The sequence below is a fragment of the Lipophrys pholis genome (genome assembly GCF_963383615.2).
Source record: "Lipophrys pholis genome assembly, chromosome: 7".
Lineage (NCBI taxonomy): Eukaryota > Metazoa > Chordata > Actinopteri > Blenniiformes > Blenniidae > Lipophrys > Lipophrys pholis.
In genome coordinates, this window is record NC_137638.1 from 8,809,711 (window position 1) to 8,826,285 (window position 16,575).

Here is a 16,575-nt window from a genome sequence, read left to right on the forward strand (position 1 = left end):
CCACCAGTTCTTCCACTCCCGACGCGGCTTGTGGTCCGAAGTTCCCAGAACATCTGAAGCGCACAGTTAGCTTCACACAAATCCAACATTGTGCCGACTAGTGAGACTTCGCTCGGCCGTGATGAGTCATCCTCGTCCTGCATTTGCTAAAATTCACTCACCTTTCCTCAATTCTTCTGGATTGAACAACATTACCGATCATGCCACCACTGAGGGTGTAATTACAGCCTTTCCGCTGCAAGTGCTCAGACCCAGTTTCCTATTCTGTGCGCCGCGTGCCAGTAATCCCTCAGTTTGCCGTCAAAAGATAAAAAAATACATAATACTCCTGGGCGGCTCAAAGCCACCGAACGCCTCCCTGTCAGTTCATCTATTGGCACACAAACCCTGATTAGAGCTTAAGTGGCGGCTGGAATGCAGCGGCAAGCATATCCATCCATTGTGCTGCAGAAAATACCGAAATCCTTTCAAAAGTTTTATTCCTGAAAAATAGGGCTGTGCATTTATTCAGGTCCAGGCCTGTCACAGAGTGACGTGTAACCGCGCCGCACGGTTGTGCCGTTGCTTTTTGAAAATGGCTCGGCCACGGGCAGGGGAGGCCAACCAGAGGATGTGAAATCATGACGAGAGGCTCAGAGCAACTGGTTCCATATGCTCCCCCTTCTCATCTGGCATTACGCATTGTCAACATTCATTATGGGAAGCACATTACCTTGCGGTGGCTTTATTACGGTCCTGTGTGCTTTAAAGAGGGAGGAGCGTTAATGAGATAATGTGCCGGGTTCGTGCTGCTTTTGAAAGAACTCGTGGAGAAAATTTCGTCTCGGAAATCGACTGAATCTCACCAGGAAAAGAAGCTCCACCACCCCGTCAGAAGGGCTTTGTTAGCAAATGGATACCCAAAGGCTTCAGAAGTGGGCTTGATTCTTAATTAAACCGATAGAATACAGCGGCGGTGACGGCTCTGTGGCGCTTTGCCTCAGTGAAGAAAGCTCAACAGCCACTAAAGTTTCTTCTGAGTAATGATTTATGCATCCAATTTTCTGTGATCTATATTGAGCGTAGCATCATGGGTAATTAAATGATGGTTCTGCGGCGCTCCTGCTCTCGTAAAATGACAGGGCCATAACTATCATGAAGCTTGGTTACCCTCTGACTCAAATACTAATTGTCTATCAATAACCAAACAGAACGTGTTGCCAAATTAAACTCCCCCTGAAGCAAAGCGCTCGGAGCCACACAGCAACTCTGCCGCCGGTGTCGGCCCTGCGATTTGCACAGTTTGTGTTGATTTATTAAGCAACTCACAGATTTGACATATTTACACCACCAGATATCAGAATTGCACAATAACACACACACACATACACAAAATTAATAATCTCTAGCTTATTTATTATTCCCAATAAAGAAATAAAATAAACCCGACCAAGGTTTCAAGTGACATTCGCTCACTGAGCAGCAAATACACATTTTGTTTTTTTCCCCTTGTAACACCCCAATGACCAAGAATATGGCCTCTTCTGGTAAATACAATAACAAAGGCACTCTGAGAACAAGAGGGGTTTGCTGTGTGAACTCCCATCAGTCGCCCATTACACACACACAGATTTAAATCCGGCAGTACACAACTACACAGCCCCAAAAAAACATATAGCAGAACTAAATATGGAGTGTTGTTTTTCCCCACAATTTGAATCCGTCCTGTTATTTTTTTTTTTTGTATTATTTCTGCCTCTTATTCATGACAAATCGGGACAGTAAGGAAAAGGATGCCAACAAAAGTCTTGTTGACATTTCAGGGAGTCCTTTTGGGGCAGTAAAGATGTCCAATTGATGGATACCAGGCGCTCTATAGAAAACGGGAAGACAGAAATGAGGAATGCTTATGGATCCAGAGGCGGATAAGAGAAGATATAGAGAGAACACGAGGTTGAACACACAAACAGACGAAGCGGGGGGGGGGGGGGGAGGGAGGAGGAAAGTCGGCGAGAATGGAGAATAACAACAGCGGTGAGAGAGAAAAAAAGAATAGCATGAAGGAGCAGTCCATCAGCAAGAAAAATCCAGGACGAGTTTGGAAAAAAAAAAAAAAAAAAAAAGAACAGGACACATTCGAAAATGGGGAAAGATGGAACGGACAGCCACACAGCAGCCAAAAGAAAAAAGACAAACTACTTTGTTCTCTGTCTTCCCTGTCTTCTCCGCCGCTGTGTGTTCAGTATATTCAGTACACAGGTCTGTAGAGGAAGTCCCCGGTGGCAAGTCGGCGTTTCAGCTCCTTCCACAGCAGCTCCCTCTCTTTCTGGACACCCTTCATGAAGCCGCGGTTCTCCTGCGCCCGCCGAGACAGGTACGGCATGACCTCGTTCACCGGCCCGTACGGGACGTACTTGTAGACGGGGAAGCCCGCCTGGCCTGCCGGTCGAGACAACAGAAGAGCACGATGATGAGCGCTGCACCCACAGAAAACTCGAAATTGAATGGATCTCTTAGGCCCTGTTTACAGAACAGCGTATTCTAGTGAAGGATTGAAAAGTTTTGTTGTGTTATAGGTGTCCGTTTCCATGACAACGGCGCTCGGAGTCACTAAAAAATGCAACTTTTTTGAAAACGCTCCGACTGTCTCCACGTAGATGTGAGTCAATGCAATGTTATCTTTTTAAACACTGCGGCGGCATATGCGCATCAGGGAGTAAATAGCTCTCCTGCAGACGCACGGGGAGATGGACAATAACAACAATGGCGGCCTCCAGAGTGGCATGACTCTCAGTCCATGTGGTCGCCATTGTTAAATGTTTATAGCGTAACATAAAAACTCCTGGCCCAGCATTCTAACGCCATAGTTTCCAGAATTTCTGCCATTTCGGTGTGAATTAACATCGTTTTCTAAACATTGCTGTGTAAACATGAAACATTTCTGAAAAAAAGACGACGAAAAAAAATTCTAAACTATGGCCCCCATTCCAACGGAGCTATAATAGTTTAATGCATCTTAAAGGGGTCATATTATACTGTACAGCTTTTCAACACTTTCCCATGGATCTCATTGGTCCAAAAATGTCGTATTCAAAGTTTATTGCCCCAAATCCATCTTAGGCCCTGTTTACACAACAACGTTAAACGTGACAACGATGTAGTTAGTATGCCGGGCCACGGGAGGGCGCTGTTGCTTGTTCTAGTGATGAAACCGCAGAGAACAATACACTATAAACGTGAAAAAAATGCAGAGAATCCGACATTCATATGGACTGATGACGAATCAGATGCTGTCAGGCGTGAGTCGCAACTATTAAACTACTGATCTGGATGATAAAACTGGAATACGGATCGCAAGTCATACCACTACTGATTCGCTTGTTGGAGCACACTTTTGTTCTTTTTTTTTTTCTTTTCTTTTTTTTTTTTTAAATGAAACAAGCCAGGGAGAGAGATGACAGATTTTCTTCACTTCTCGGGTGTCATTCCCAGGTTTGGGAACCAATATTACCAATGAAAAACCATTCGAAAGTTAATTTAGCATAATATGACCCCTTTAATTGGTTCTTTAAACGGTAAAAGTAAATTCTGAAGTGCTGTCAGCACCATGTGCGTCAGTCTAATGTCTAAATCCCTCGATAAGTTAAACTGCAGTTAGTGGGAGGAAGATGCTCTATCATATCTAAAGAAACATTATTATGAACTAATGGCAATGAGAAGAAGCCATTTCTATTTTATTGGAGGAGGGATTAAATGCATCTCTGATTTGGAAAGTTGGAAGCTATAACACCAGCAGACTGAACAAAACCTTCACGTGTCTTTCAAAATGTCCTGTAAGGTGAAATATATCGTTATACAGCTGCAAAGATTCCTCGCAAGAAGTGTTGGAAGTTTATTCTAAACCTTAAATGGGCGAAAACCAGATCTTTATATAAAGCCTCCCTTGGTTGAGTTTCTGTCCTTCTCTGTGAACAGATTCGATTAGTAGTTATGATTGTTGTGTCCCTTTTTAATTGTGAATAAATCATTCCATCTTTTATTGAGAAAATAGAAATGTAGGCGAAACGGCGTACATTTACTGGATATATATGTTTTGCACCTCCCTTTCTACACCCTTCCAAACGTTTATGGGATTCTGGGTTTTAATTCACAATTGTGTTTTACCGATGACACATTAGAGGAAGACACGAGGGCTGTGTTTGTCCACAGAGTGACAGCTTCACTCGCTCTCATCCCCACAACATGTGCGCACACTTCCCCAGCAGCTGCGTCTCGATTTGAAGAGCTGCTGCAGTCAGCTGGTCGTGCTCACACAACCGTCTTACGCTGTTTTGCCGAGGCTTACTCCTCAGATTTGAAGGGAATAAACGTTGTTTCAACTCGTCGGCAACACCCAAACACGAAACAATAAAAACAAAGTCCCGAGGTGCAGACAATATCGAGGACAAAATCACAAAACAACTATATATACAGCGCATTCGGTGCAGTAAGTGAAAGACAAATAACCCAAATCTCTGCTCCGGGCTGACTTATTTCATAAAGCAACCTTTTTCTTTTTTTTTTTCTTTTTTTATTACTATTTTGGGGGATTCAAGCGCCCAGTTTCCCTCGAGAGCGCAACAAAAAAAACACACGTGTCTGTCTATTTACATCGATGCAGGTCAAGGCCATTTCAGCTTGAGCCTCACACTGACAGACAGCTGCCCGACACCGTGTCTCTCTCTGAATGACAGAGAAAGTGGTGGAAAGCGGCAGCGGGTCAATACCGGGACGTCTCGGGTTCATATGTCAGCGTCCCGGCGACACGTGTGGAGAAAAGTGAGCGTGAGGGACGCGTGTGTGAGGACGCGGCGGAGGCTCAACAGTCAACTGTCAAATGGTCTTTCTACGCGAGATGCGGCGAGAGACGCGGTTTGTTTTTCTCCTCACCCAGGGGGAAGCTGATTTGATCACACATGCCCAGGAGTTGACCGAAGAACACCTTGTTCTCTGTTGGTAAGAGGCCAAGCCGCTTCATCCTGAGTCGGAGGGACAGAAGGACGTCGCCACGTTAATTCGTCCACTTTAAACAAAAAGAAAACAACTCGGAACAAGTTTAATCAACTTCACCTGGTCAGTGTGTGTTTGACTGTGTCCTGGTTATGGGAAGCCACCATCACGTTGGCATTTCGGTTGAGGGCAATCTCCTCCAGGACGTAGTCCAGGCACCTTACACACACACACACACACACATGTTGTCATTCACTTTACGGCGTGATCTAAGCACGCCGGCCTCACGGTGCTCCAAAACGCTTACAGACGCGTCTCTCTCTCTCAGCAACATGTGAGATTTATCGCCCGTTGCTAGTAAACAGTACAAACACCCCCTAAGCACAGTGCATATATATACATCAAATCTACAGGAGATTATTTGTTTTAGAAGGAGAGTATTTGAAACGGCCGCTGCATGCCGTCCACCTTGTTACGGCGTTGTGCAGGCGTCTCACGCTGTGCTGACGCCTATTAGCAACAAGTTTGTCTCATGTTGTTCAGCTCTGAATCTTACTGATATTTAAATTAAAAAAAATTAAAAAAAAAGTTTTTCTAATAAGTTTAGCTCTTTTTATAGACTTTATGAGCTCAACATATATGTGAAAATGGCGCATACACTGAATCTACAATGTGCTTTTTGAATACAGCTCAGGTCAATGTGATAAAGCGGGCCCAAGGGTAAAAACAATAATATTTGAGCAAAACTGATTTGTTTTCTTCTGGCTTTGTACATGTTTCAATACAACAATACAATAATTTGTCATATTTACATTCTAAAATGAGTGTGTGTGGTTTTATTACAAATACAAACAGCACCGAAACATGCAAAACATGAAATTGCTAAAAAAAAAAATTTTTTACAGGAAACATTGTCATGTGAATTTGGCTTGAATTTAATTCAAAGTGTTTTAAAGTGAATCTAAAACAAGATAAGAAAGGAAAAACAACAGGTAATAAGAATGAAAACTGGGGGAAAACAAGATTTGAAAATGTATACTAAGGCTGTGAGGAATATTAATTAAAAAAAATAACCTTTATCTGCATGAGGGACTTCTAAATGAAATTAAGTTAAATGTTTTTATGTTTTATCTTATTGGTGTATCTATCTATCTTTCTAGCTATATATATAGATATATATATATCTATATATATAATTTTGTGCTGTCACACTATCTGACAGCAGATATTACTTGTATTTATGATTTTAATGCCTAATGCTATGTACATGCCAGCTCTATAATCATTTTTCAAACTTGGCTGTGTGGTTTTTAATCCAATCCGTGCTGTAACTGAGAACACCACTTTGTTCCTGCCTCACAGACCTCGCAGCGCTGTGGCGAGTCAGTCTGGAGCGGGAACATTTCTGTGCGGTTTCTCACAGGTGAACACAACAGGAGGGTTAACAAAGTGCTTTCTTTGAGCCGGCCTTAATCTCGATCTGTCAGAAAATTGCTACAGGACAGCCCCCCCTGGAGCTGACTGGTATTCTCCAAGCAGCGCGGAGAAAACTCGACAGGGTGGAAGCCTGCTGACACGGTGTTAAACTCCCCCCCCCCCCAAAAAAGTCCACATGAAGGTCCACTTTCCCTTGAAACTAAGAAAGAAATCCCTGTGCTGTCCATTACCGAACACTTCGACACAAAGTTTTAGAGTAAAAAAAAAAAAAAAAAAAAACTTTAACGGGTGCTCAGCGGTTCATAAACAAAGTACCGAGCCATGCGTCTCACCTGTGATACATCCAGTTGGTGGTCTCATAGTCGGGGTTAATGGGGTCCTCGTATCCAAACTCTTCGGCCCGGTCGCGCTCCTGATACATGTAGGCCCCGCGCACCAGCTTGGCCGCGAAGCGCCAGCCCTCCCGTCGAGAAAGTTCCACGTCCATCGTCACGTTGTCGTAAGCGTCCTGCGCGGGCGATGGAACAGAGACGCTCAGATCCAGCCGAGCGAGTGACAAACACACTGCCACCGCCATCGTTTATGTTTCACGGGCAGGCCGGCGGTGCCTCGGCTGGCCTGACCTTTAGGTAGCACTGATACGTGTTGAAGATGACGGGCTTCTCTCGGTTGTAGATTCTCTGCATTTCCAGCGTGAGCCTGCTGATGGCGGGCTGGAAATAGGTCTGCTCTGCATCCACCATCAGACGGACGCCGTTCTCCTGAGCAAGCTGGAGCACCAAGGAGTTAGTTTATCTAATGTACGAACGCAGTGTATTTCCGCACATTGTCGTCAAATCTGCTATTTAATTTATAGCTAACTAAAGTAAAAAAAAGAAATCGTAACAAAAATCTGCTTTTGAGGGACTGATGCAACCAGTAATGTAATACCTGCCAATGACGTAATGATTCTCGTCATTTTAATTGGAATGAAGCCAATAAATTGTCAATAAGAATAAAAAATACAGAATTGGATGACTGTGCAGCCACTATTCCCATTTTTATAAGAAAATTGGACACAAAAAAATGAAAGAAATATTTTATTCTCGAGGAGTTCAGCCCTATTATCACGTTATCGCCTGCAGTTATCCCATTTTCACAACTTTTTTAAAAATGCGACTTCAATAAAACATTTCATTATTATGAAATTGTTATTAAAGTATTGGCTCAATTAAGTTATTACATTATTCGCTTTACTACATTTAACAGACTCATACTTCTTACATTATTGGTCTTTGGAACTACTCCATTCCCTTTTGGTTATTCCTTTTGTTTAGTGATTCCCTGTTCATCGCTTTAAAACGAGCATCACATGATAAAAACGTAATCGTGAAACCGGAACGGCTAAAACAACCAGGAACGGCTCGACGGCCCCGGTCGTAAATCATGCAAAACCCTCATTGAAATGCTTCTGTTTGCATGTGAAGTCACTCCCGGTGTTACTCTTAGTAAATCACCGGTAAAATCCAAACTGAAAGCGCAATCTGTTCCAAGCTATTGTGCAACTCGGCAGGATCTTAGTGAACCAGGCCCACGGTGCTGGGGCGAAAGATTCCCCCGCTGCACATTACTCCACACATTTGTATTCCCTGAATGAAATCTATTTGTGTGTGTGTGTGTGTATGTGTGCTGGAGGATGATTAAAACATGATGTCCGCCATGACACTTTTACAGAATAGCCGATAAACAAACGCAGCCCCGCGGTTGCATGTTGGACCATAAACATGTCAGCAATGTTCACAAACACGCCGCATGTGGTTAGGCTCCAGTGTAAACACTTTCTTCAATGCAGATGAAAAGCCCCGTGCTGGCGGGTACACTCGGTCGATGTGAGGTTACCTTCGCCAGGACATCTACGCGCTGTAACACTCTCTTCATTTGTTCCTCGTCCTCCTCGGTGAACTTCTTCAGCAGAGGCTCCAGCTCACCGAGCTGGGGGAAAAAAAAACAAAAACAAAAAAACAACCCACCAACACGGCGGAGAGAACAGCATGAGATGCTCATTAACCAAATATCACGCAGCCTGACACCTATCGGAGCTTCCTGCTCGGCCCACCCGTCAGCTGTCTTGAGTTCAGGATCGACAGACACGTAGCCGCTCCCGAGCATCGGGGGCAGGCTGGAAGCTTATTCAATTGTGACACGAAGTTTTAATCAAAAAAATCTGCACGACGCGAAAACTTCATCATGTTCGGTGTTTCCGTGGGCAGCCCATCATTTTCATTTTCGGAAAAAGGAAGATGTCACTTGAAACGTTATCGTGTAAGCCTCCCTATAGAACTGACAAAGCAATTTAAATGCGACGAAGCAAAGCGCTCACTATAGGCAGTTTTAAATAAAATATCTACACTTTGAATCATAGGGACTGAACTCAAACAATCACCTTGAAGGCAAATAAAACCAGCATAACAGTAAGTGACATCCGCGTGTTTATGTTGAATATTTATTCCTTCTTGTGTATTATTTCAACTGTATTGGATTTCCCATTAATACTCTCTCCTCCATCGCCATGTAGCCACTGACCTCGGTGTTTGGAACGACGAGCAGATCCGGTATCTTTGTTCTGTCATCTATCAGGCTGTTCCAGTCGAGCACGTCAATGCATCTGTGAGGAGGGGAAAAAGGAAAGAAAGGTACTGAAGGAAGCGGCGTTGCTTTAAATCTCGCCCGGTGCAGCATCAGAGGGGAAACTTAAAGATGAACTTCTGAGGTTTTCCCTTCAATGTTTTTGACTTCAAAAGAAAAGCTCTGACAGCGATCTGCATTGTTATTGAGGTTATTCATGAGAAAAACGCTTAGAAGTGACTGCACAGGAGAAGTCAGTGTCTTTAAAATCAGTTTTTTTAATAAATTATTGTGATTGTTGCTCTATTAAATGGCGCCTAATAGTTGCTTACCCCGCAGATTCTTCACTCTTTCCGGTAAACCAGCCGCGGAAATCTCCTCTCCCGCCCAGTTTGGCCACAAACTCCTGAAATCAAGACGGAAATCCAAAATATTACACTGTTTACGCCGCGGCATGCCCGGGCTGCACGCGCCGTGTGAGTGCACAGATGGAGGTGATGTTTTGGATGACATATCGCTGTAATGAAACCCGAGCGGAATGAGAAGCAGAAGAGGAGAAAACAGGACCTGCAGTTGCGCGAGCTCCAGTCTCTGGCCTAAGGTCTCCGCGCCATCTTTCCCCTGCTGTGCTGCCAGGAAGGTGAAAAATCGCTGCCATTTCGCCAGCACCTCTGAGAACTGGAGCTTTCAAAAACATGACAAAAAAAAAAAAAACAAGAGAATTTTAGCTCACTTCACCTCTGCAGCAACGCCGTCAGATTAATTGGTACACCGACCGTTTAATCACCCATTAGTGCGTACCAGAAACTGAGGTCGTCCCAGCGCCGTCAGTTTGATGGCGGCGAAGCCGTCCGCTGAAGTCCCACCTGCAGGCCGCACACACTTTGGATATAGTCACATTATATTTATACGAAAGCATCATGTAGTGATCGTTGTGAAAAATACAACACGATTACGAGAATCATTTGTGCGCAAACTCCGGCGTTCCTCCACAATCTTCACATGTACGTTGGGTAAATATGAGAGTAACTTCTACTGTCAAAGTGCAGGGTTGTTGTTTTTTTTTTTACAAAACAGGAAGAACAAACACACATAAATCTCCATTTTTCAGCTCAATTGTTGATTGGTTTTTATTTGTTGAATATCTTTGTACGACTGTGAGATTTTATTCTTTTTAATTTATGCCATTATAGTAAAAGCACAGTGAGAGGGCCGCACAAGTGGTGTAGCGGTTTGAAATTAATTTCTGATGTGCTGTGTCAGGCTGACCACCCGCTGCAGGTCAGTCACAGCTGACCAGTTGTAACCGGTCACTAGGGGATGAGTCGGTTTAACTTGTTGAGGAAGTACAGTCTCTGATGGGACGAAGATGCTCAAAAGCCACAGTTTTGTTCAGGTCCTTTGTGTTTCACGATAAGGCAAAACGTTTTCGGTCAGTCAGCATGTGAACTTGTTTCCTTCAAAGCCCTGTTGTTTTAACATGCATGATTCTGAACCCATTTGTTACAACATGCAAATACTTGCAGAAAAGTTGAGTCGGCTTCACTGCGGCCCCGAGGCAACACAGGTTTTTTTCATTTATTTATTTTCATGGGTTTTTTGGAGACATTCCAAATCACCTCGGCCCATTTTAAACGCGCTCTCGTCTTTTGTAGCCACTGTTACAAGGTACCATCAAATTCAGAAAAGGCCACGTCGTACGATTGAATTTCATCCATTTTAACCAATATGTTCCGCTCATCTTCATAAACATTGATTTGAACTGACTCCCTCTAATTCTCCCTCCGTGAATTCTCCAGATTTTACGCAACAACTCAGTGTTTCTGGAGCTGACGGCGAACTTGTGGCCTTTGCACAGAGTGCCGAAACAGACAAGAGGGTTTTTTTTTTTTTTTGGGTGGGATTTAATGAGAGTTTTTGTTTACCAACCCGATGCTTTGATGCATTTGATAAAGGTTTCCATGTGCCGGTCACATTTGGCCTCGTCAGAGTGGAAGTACGTGCGAGCTGCAGACGCTCGGTCCCCGAATTGTTTGTGCACTTTCTGTTTTCCCTCTCCGTGGCTCACGCCTGGGGGTAAAAAACAAATTTGCATGCTTATTACTTCTAATTACATCATACACTGCGTCCGCAAATGAGATGAAACACGGCAGCTTACCTATGCTCTCGTTCTCTGCAGAGGATACACACGAGCTGAAACGGGAAGGAGGGGAGGGGAGGGGAGCAGAAGGATAATGTTAATTTGCCACATCAGAAATGGATGTTCAGCCACAGGTCAATGGAGGAACAAGTTCTTTTTTTTTTTTTTTAACAGTTTGGCCTCGTGGTCGCAGCACGATAGCGGCCCAACTGCCCCACCGTATCCCGCTGACCCTCCACACAGGGGAGCTGTAGCATCACTCCACAGTTGACCTATTCGCCGCTCTCATCGTAAGGCACGGGGGAATTCATGTAAGCAAACACACGACTGCACGGTGAGCATGCCGGACATCTGACTTTCTTTTTGACGTTTCCTCTCACAAAGTAGCAAGTTCACACGCTGATTAAATGTTAAACACAGTCCAAGTTACCAGTACGAGTTAAATGACACGCAGAGCACAAAAACATAGAATTCATTGCACTTCAAGTCTTTTGTGATGTGCCTATGACTAATTATATTGGGATTGTGATCAATTTGCATTATATCATGCAGCCCTATGAGCAATGCAATCGGACGCATGTAGAAATCGTCTGTAGCTTCAGAACCGTAGGTGCTTACACTGATATAAGGAATGGCTGACACAACAATAACTGAAGCGATTTCTCAACTAGTACTAACGGTAAACTCCCAGGAGCTGGAATGAGGGCCGCCTGAACACCGGTGACTCACTAAATTTACTCAATAAGTCAAATGGGATCATTAATGAACACAAGACTTTCGTCATGAAAAAGATCAGGATTATTAGTAATGTTTTTTTTGATTTGTTCAAGATTGGCTCTGGTCTGTTTGTATTTCTCATCCAGGTTACACCTCTCCAGGTTATGTCATTCGTTATGTATTCTGCTGTTGCGAGCGACTGACTAATGTTGTCGTTTGCTATCGTGGCACATCATCGGCGAGCGCGTCAAACCCTGCGGTGTCAGATGAGGCTGCCTTAACGCGCCCTGTCCTTCAGCCTTGACGGTTCGAAGGCGCACGCTTGCCAAACAAAAAAAAAAAACTTCCCGCCTCAGATTCGATATCCCGTTTGATGTCTTCCCTCTCCAAGACAGAGTGTATCAAAGCTGTGCCGTGACATCTTGTAACAAGTGATGGGCTGTTAAACACATACAGAGTTGAAGTGCAACAGAGGGGCCGTGGCAAAGGGCTCGCCCCGGAGCTTTATCACCTGACGGAGAGTGATAGCACGATGAAACAATAACGGGAGGGATTCTGTCTGCCCTGAGCTGACGGCGCCGTTGACTGTCGCTCAATGTCAGCACACATAACCACTCCAATAACCTGCGTAACGGCTTTGTGTGCTTGCTACTTCTGACCTTCAGGACGTCAGAGTTCAGACGTGCCAAAAGTTGTTTTGGACGGTTACGTTCAATGCAGAACAACTCCCGTCAAGCGTTCCGAGAATTAACAGACTGAGACGTGAAGCAGCTTTTAAAGGTGTCAAAAAGGACTTCTGTGGCGTCCGAACGACTAATAATGCATGAGGGCCGCAGCTCGAGTGACCCTGCTGCTGCTCAGAGAGACTGTTTGCACAAGGTTGACTCTTTCATTCCAAGTGTACATCGGCTCATGTATCAAACGATTTCTGCTGCTCATGTGACAGGGGGTGGGGGTGGGGAGGGGGCGGGAGCATGCGGACAAATCACGTTGTAAGAGAGGAGGTGACAATATGGGGTAAACTTATATTTAGCGCGGACCCGGAGGATAACACAAACATGTGCTGTGCTTGTTCCGACCACGGAGCAATATGTGTTGACTTCCATTTGACAGTCACTGTTAAATAAATAACCCCCCCCAAACACCCATCTATGATAACATAGCAGCGTTCATACTCCGTCTCTTTCTGCTCTGCTGTCTCCTCACTGATGTCCTCCTCCACGCTGTAGTCCAGGACGGAGCCCACACCGAACGCCCGGTTCTTCTGGATCAGTGGTTTGATGGTCCTGTGGTCTTCCCCGGCCACGAACTGGCCGTAAAATGTCATCTTCATGAACTGGTTGAAAGCTTTCTGGCCGAGGACCTTCTTTCCCAGATCCATTATCTGAACAGGGAGACCAAAAAGACACGAGACCATATATTACACGCATAATGCTCAGTCTATATGAGCTCCAGTGTCCTCTGCAGGGTATGTCGAGGAGCCCAGAGAGGGATCGGGTGTTACTTAACAGGCGAAAAGTACAGTATGTTATACTTGAGAAGAGGTATTTAGGATGGGGCCCACGCCCTCAGGCCACAACATACAAACTGCACCAACATTGCAGAACAAACTGAAAATATCTGCTCCCATAATAGATTGAAACTTTCGAAATCACATCAATGTTTTCCAGTGTCTCCGTCTACACTGTGTGATTGTACTTCGCATGAAAGACTGAACCTAGAGAAGCCTGTCCTATAATGTTAAGTAAGGTTGCATTGCACAACACAGTTTGCATGCTTGGCGGGGCAGACAAGTTGTAATCTGAGAGATGGGCGACGAACACTCCACAGAAAGCCTGGGGTGTAAACAGGTCTTCAGAAAACAACCCGATGGCTTTTCAACTTGACTTCTGTTCACTTTGAGCAAGGCGTCTGTGTCAGACTCGATAGAGCTTGTTGTTTTATAGTAAATTGTCAGGCTGAATTAAACAAACAAAAAAAACGAGTACAAGATAATCCATGCTACTGTTAAAGTGATACTAACACCTCTAACTAACTTACCTCTTTATTCTTGTCAACCAGGAAGTCATAGGAACAGAGTTTGAAAACCACCAAACTTCTGAGCAGCTCTAAGGAGTCTTTGCTCTTGTACGCCTCCTGGGTCTGCTCGAAGTCCACGGAGATCTCATTAGTGGTGCTGGCGGTGTCGGTGCCCCGGTGCCCGTGAGGCTGTGTCCGCCCCGACGACCCCCAAGCCCCGCCGCGGCTTCCCCCATCGTCCTGCCGCTCCGTCCCGGTCGTCGCCGGTGAGGCGGAGGTCGAGCGGAGCCTCCGGGTGGAGAGCAGCCGTCTCAGGTGGATGTCCGCCCCTGAACGGGTCAGGGCCATGAGCGGGAGGTGAGCGGTGAAGCTGCGGTCCGGAGGTGAGTGAGTGAGGAGCGGCGGTAGGAGCGGCAACAGGTCCTGGTGGAGCGAGCTGCGGCGCGCGGAGGGTAAACAAGCATGGGGCCACGCGCACGCGGCATCACTGCAGTGACGCACAACCCGCGCAGGTTTCCGCATTCTCGGAAGCGTTGAACCAGGTAGGCAAATATCTTGGAAGGGATCAAACTAGATCGTTTGACCTGTGTACGTAATAAACTAAACTAAAACAGGAAGGATTTCTTTAATTTTTATTTATCTCCCTTTTTATTTTTTTATTTGTTTTACTGCATTTCCTATTTCTGTGGTCGGCAGTCACATTGGGGCTCTCTCAGAGGTGATGGGGGTCAAAGGTCTTGCTCAGGGGCCCATAGGGGGTGGCCTGTCCACTGTGGGAATTAAATCTGCCCCATCAAAGACGGTTGCCCCAGCCTCTAGGCCACCACTGCCTTGGGAGCAGTTCGGAGTTCAATATCCTGCTCAAGGACACTTTGACATGTGGACAGGGGGAGATGAGGAATCGAACCTGCAATATTCCGATTGCTAACTGAGCCACATGCAATAATACATAGGCCTGCATTTCTTGGAACTAGAAGCCTTTTTTTTTTTTCAGGTTTGCTTGTGAAGAATAGATATACTGGATGTGGTAGTCATCATATTCATTCACTGAGGATACAACACGATATCTCTCTTTTATAATTGTATGACATTATTGAAAATTGATCATGCTATTGGCTTTATTACATTCAGAATGGCCAAAATTACCACGTTATTACCTATGAAATTCGAATGATCATTTTATTTAAACAACAGGCACATTTTTAAAAGTATTTGTTAGTTTTTTTTTCCTCCTCCTGGTTAAAAATAAAAATAAAATTACAAAATATTCTTAAATAAGATATAGGTTTAATACATCTAGTTTAAAGTATACACATTTGAAAATAGTGCTATCCTCCTTTTAATGGTTAAGCATGATTTGTGGCTTTAGATCAATTTTATTTAGTATAAATGGACAAAAATGGCTCTTTTGGTCATAAAGATGGCAGACCATTGGCCTATATCAATAACAGTATGATGGAAGCTCTTTATTGAGGTACTGTCTACAACAACAACAATGAATGAATGAATGATTGAATGAATGGTAAATGGATGTTTCACTTTTCCACCGTGTGAGCAGCCCCCAAAGCTCTTTACACTGTTCATCACATTCACCCATTCACACACACATTCAGACGCCAATGGAGGAGGCTACCATACAAAGCATTCAGATAATCCACTGGGAGCATTTTGGGGTTCAGTGTCTTGCGTGAGTGAATGAAAACCTTAGTAGCACAACGAACGTTTTCCATTTTCACTCGGAATGTTGTCGTGTAAAGGAGACTTTGGACTCACACCCAGTTTATTGAGTCACAAATTAACCTAACAAGAAAGTGTGCAACATGTGTAAAGAAGCCTGAGAACCACAAAGTGAACACGCGAAGGCTCAGGAAGAGCGTGTAAACTACAAAGAAAGACTATTTTTTGGCCAGCAGGTTCAAATCTAAACTATTCAACCACACTTTATCCATTATCGGTAATATGCTCCTGAGTTCAGGAGAAAATGACAAAAAAAAAACAAGACTTGTATGAAACCACTCTCTGCCTTTTGTTTTAATTTGCAAGTCAAATAATCTCATGAGATATTTTATATACAATTCAACATATGAACATTGTTTTCAGGCATTGCACTGGGACAAAAATAGCTGTATTGATTCTTTGTGGCTCTAGAGAATGCATGATAGTGTCCACAGAGCACACTTCTGGTTCTTTCTGTATGAAGAAGTCAGAGTGGCTGGAAAGGTTGATGGGAAGATGGTGCATGAGGACATGCGAGACAGCGGCGAGGTGTTCAGTCACAGTGACAAAAGTGTTCACGGTACAGGGGTGGGATTACATATTGATCAACCCCTTCTCATTTGCAATGCATGGTGATGGACAGGACGACAGACGAGGTCACGAGGGAGCCTCGGTGTACCATGAAGTGTGTAGACGACGTTGTAATGTGTGGTGAGAGTAGAGAGCAGGTGGAGGTAGATGTCTATATTGAATGGAAGAACAATGAAGGTCAGTGGAGACAAGACGGAATGCTCGTGTTTAGATAGGAGAGATTGGTGAAAATGGATGAGTTTGAGTGCCTGCGGTCAAACATCAGACCTGAGAGATTTTTCATGGATGCACTGAAAAGAGGACATGCTGATTGGTGTACCAGTGAAGGAGATAGGGCATAGGGTGACATGGAGGAAGACGATGACCACCAATGACAAGCAAAA

The 16,575-nt window shown here is 44.4% G+C and overlaps 1 protein-coding gene across 1 annotated transcript; it reads right to left on the bottom strand.

Annotated features, from left to right (window-relative positions):
- Positions 1-1,198: 1,198 nt before the first annotated feature.
- Positions 1,199-14,399, bottom strand: prodhb (proline dehydrogenase (oxidase) 1b). Its single transcript, XM_080467923.1, has 14 exons — positions 13,907-14,399; positions 13,042-13,250; positions 11,168-11,202; positions 10,939-11,079; positions 9,811-9,875; positions 9,577-9,693; positions 9,342-9,415; positions 8,968-9,049; positions 8,284-8,376; positions 7,029-7,175; positions 6,738-6,913; positions 5,089-5,187; positions 4,909-4,997; positions 1,199-2,418 (listed from the first exon to the last, which is right to left on the bottom strand). Exons 1-14 carry the CDS (start codon positions 14,231-14,233, stop codon positions 2,228-2,230), a joined length of 1,845 nt encoding a protein of 614 aa, XP_080324049.1. The 5' UTR covers positions 14,234-14,399; the 3' UTR covers positions 1,199-2,227.
- Between the last annotated feature and the right edge of the window lie 2,176 nt (positions 14,400-16,575).

Bases quoted from the DNA above. Each gene is read 5' to 3' on its own strand.
- prodhb (XM_080467923.1), bottom strand. From the start codon at position 14,233: ATGGCCCTGACCCGTTCAGGGGCGGACATCCACCTGAGACGGCTGCTC. The intron at 13,251-13,906 runs GTAAGTTAGTTA...CTCCCTGTTCAG, and splicing joins TGGTTGACAAGAATAAAGAG to ATAATGGATCTGGGAAAGAA. The intron at 9,876-10,938 runs GTTGGTAAACAA...TGCGGCCTGCAG, and splicing joins CAAATGCATCAAAGCATCGG to GTGGGACTTCAGCGGACGGC.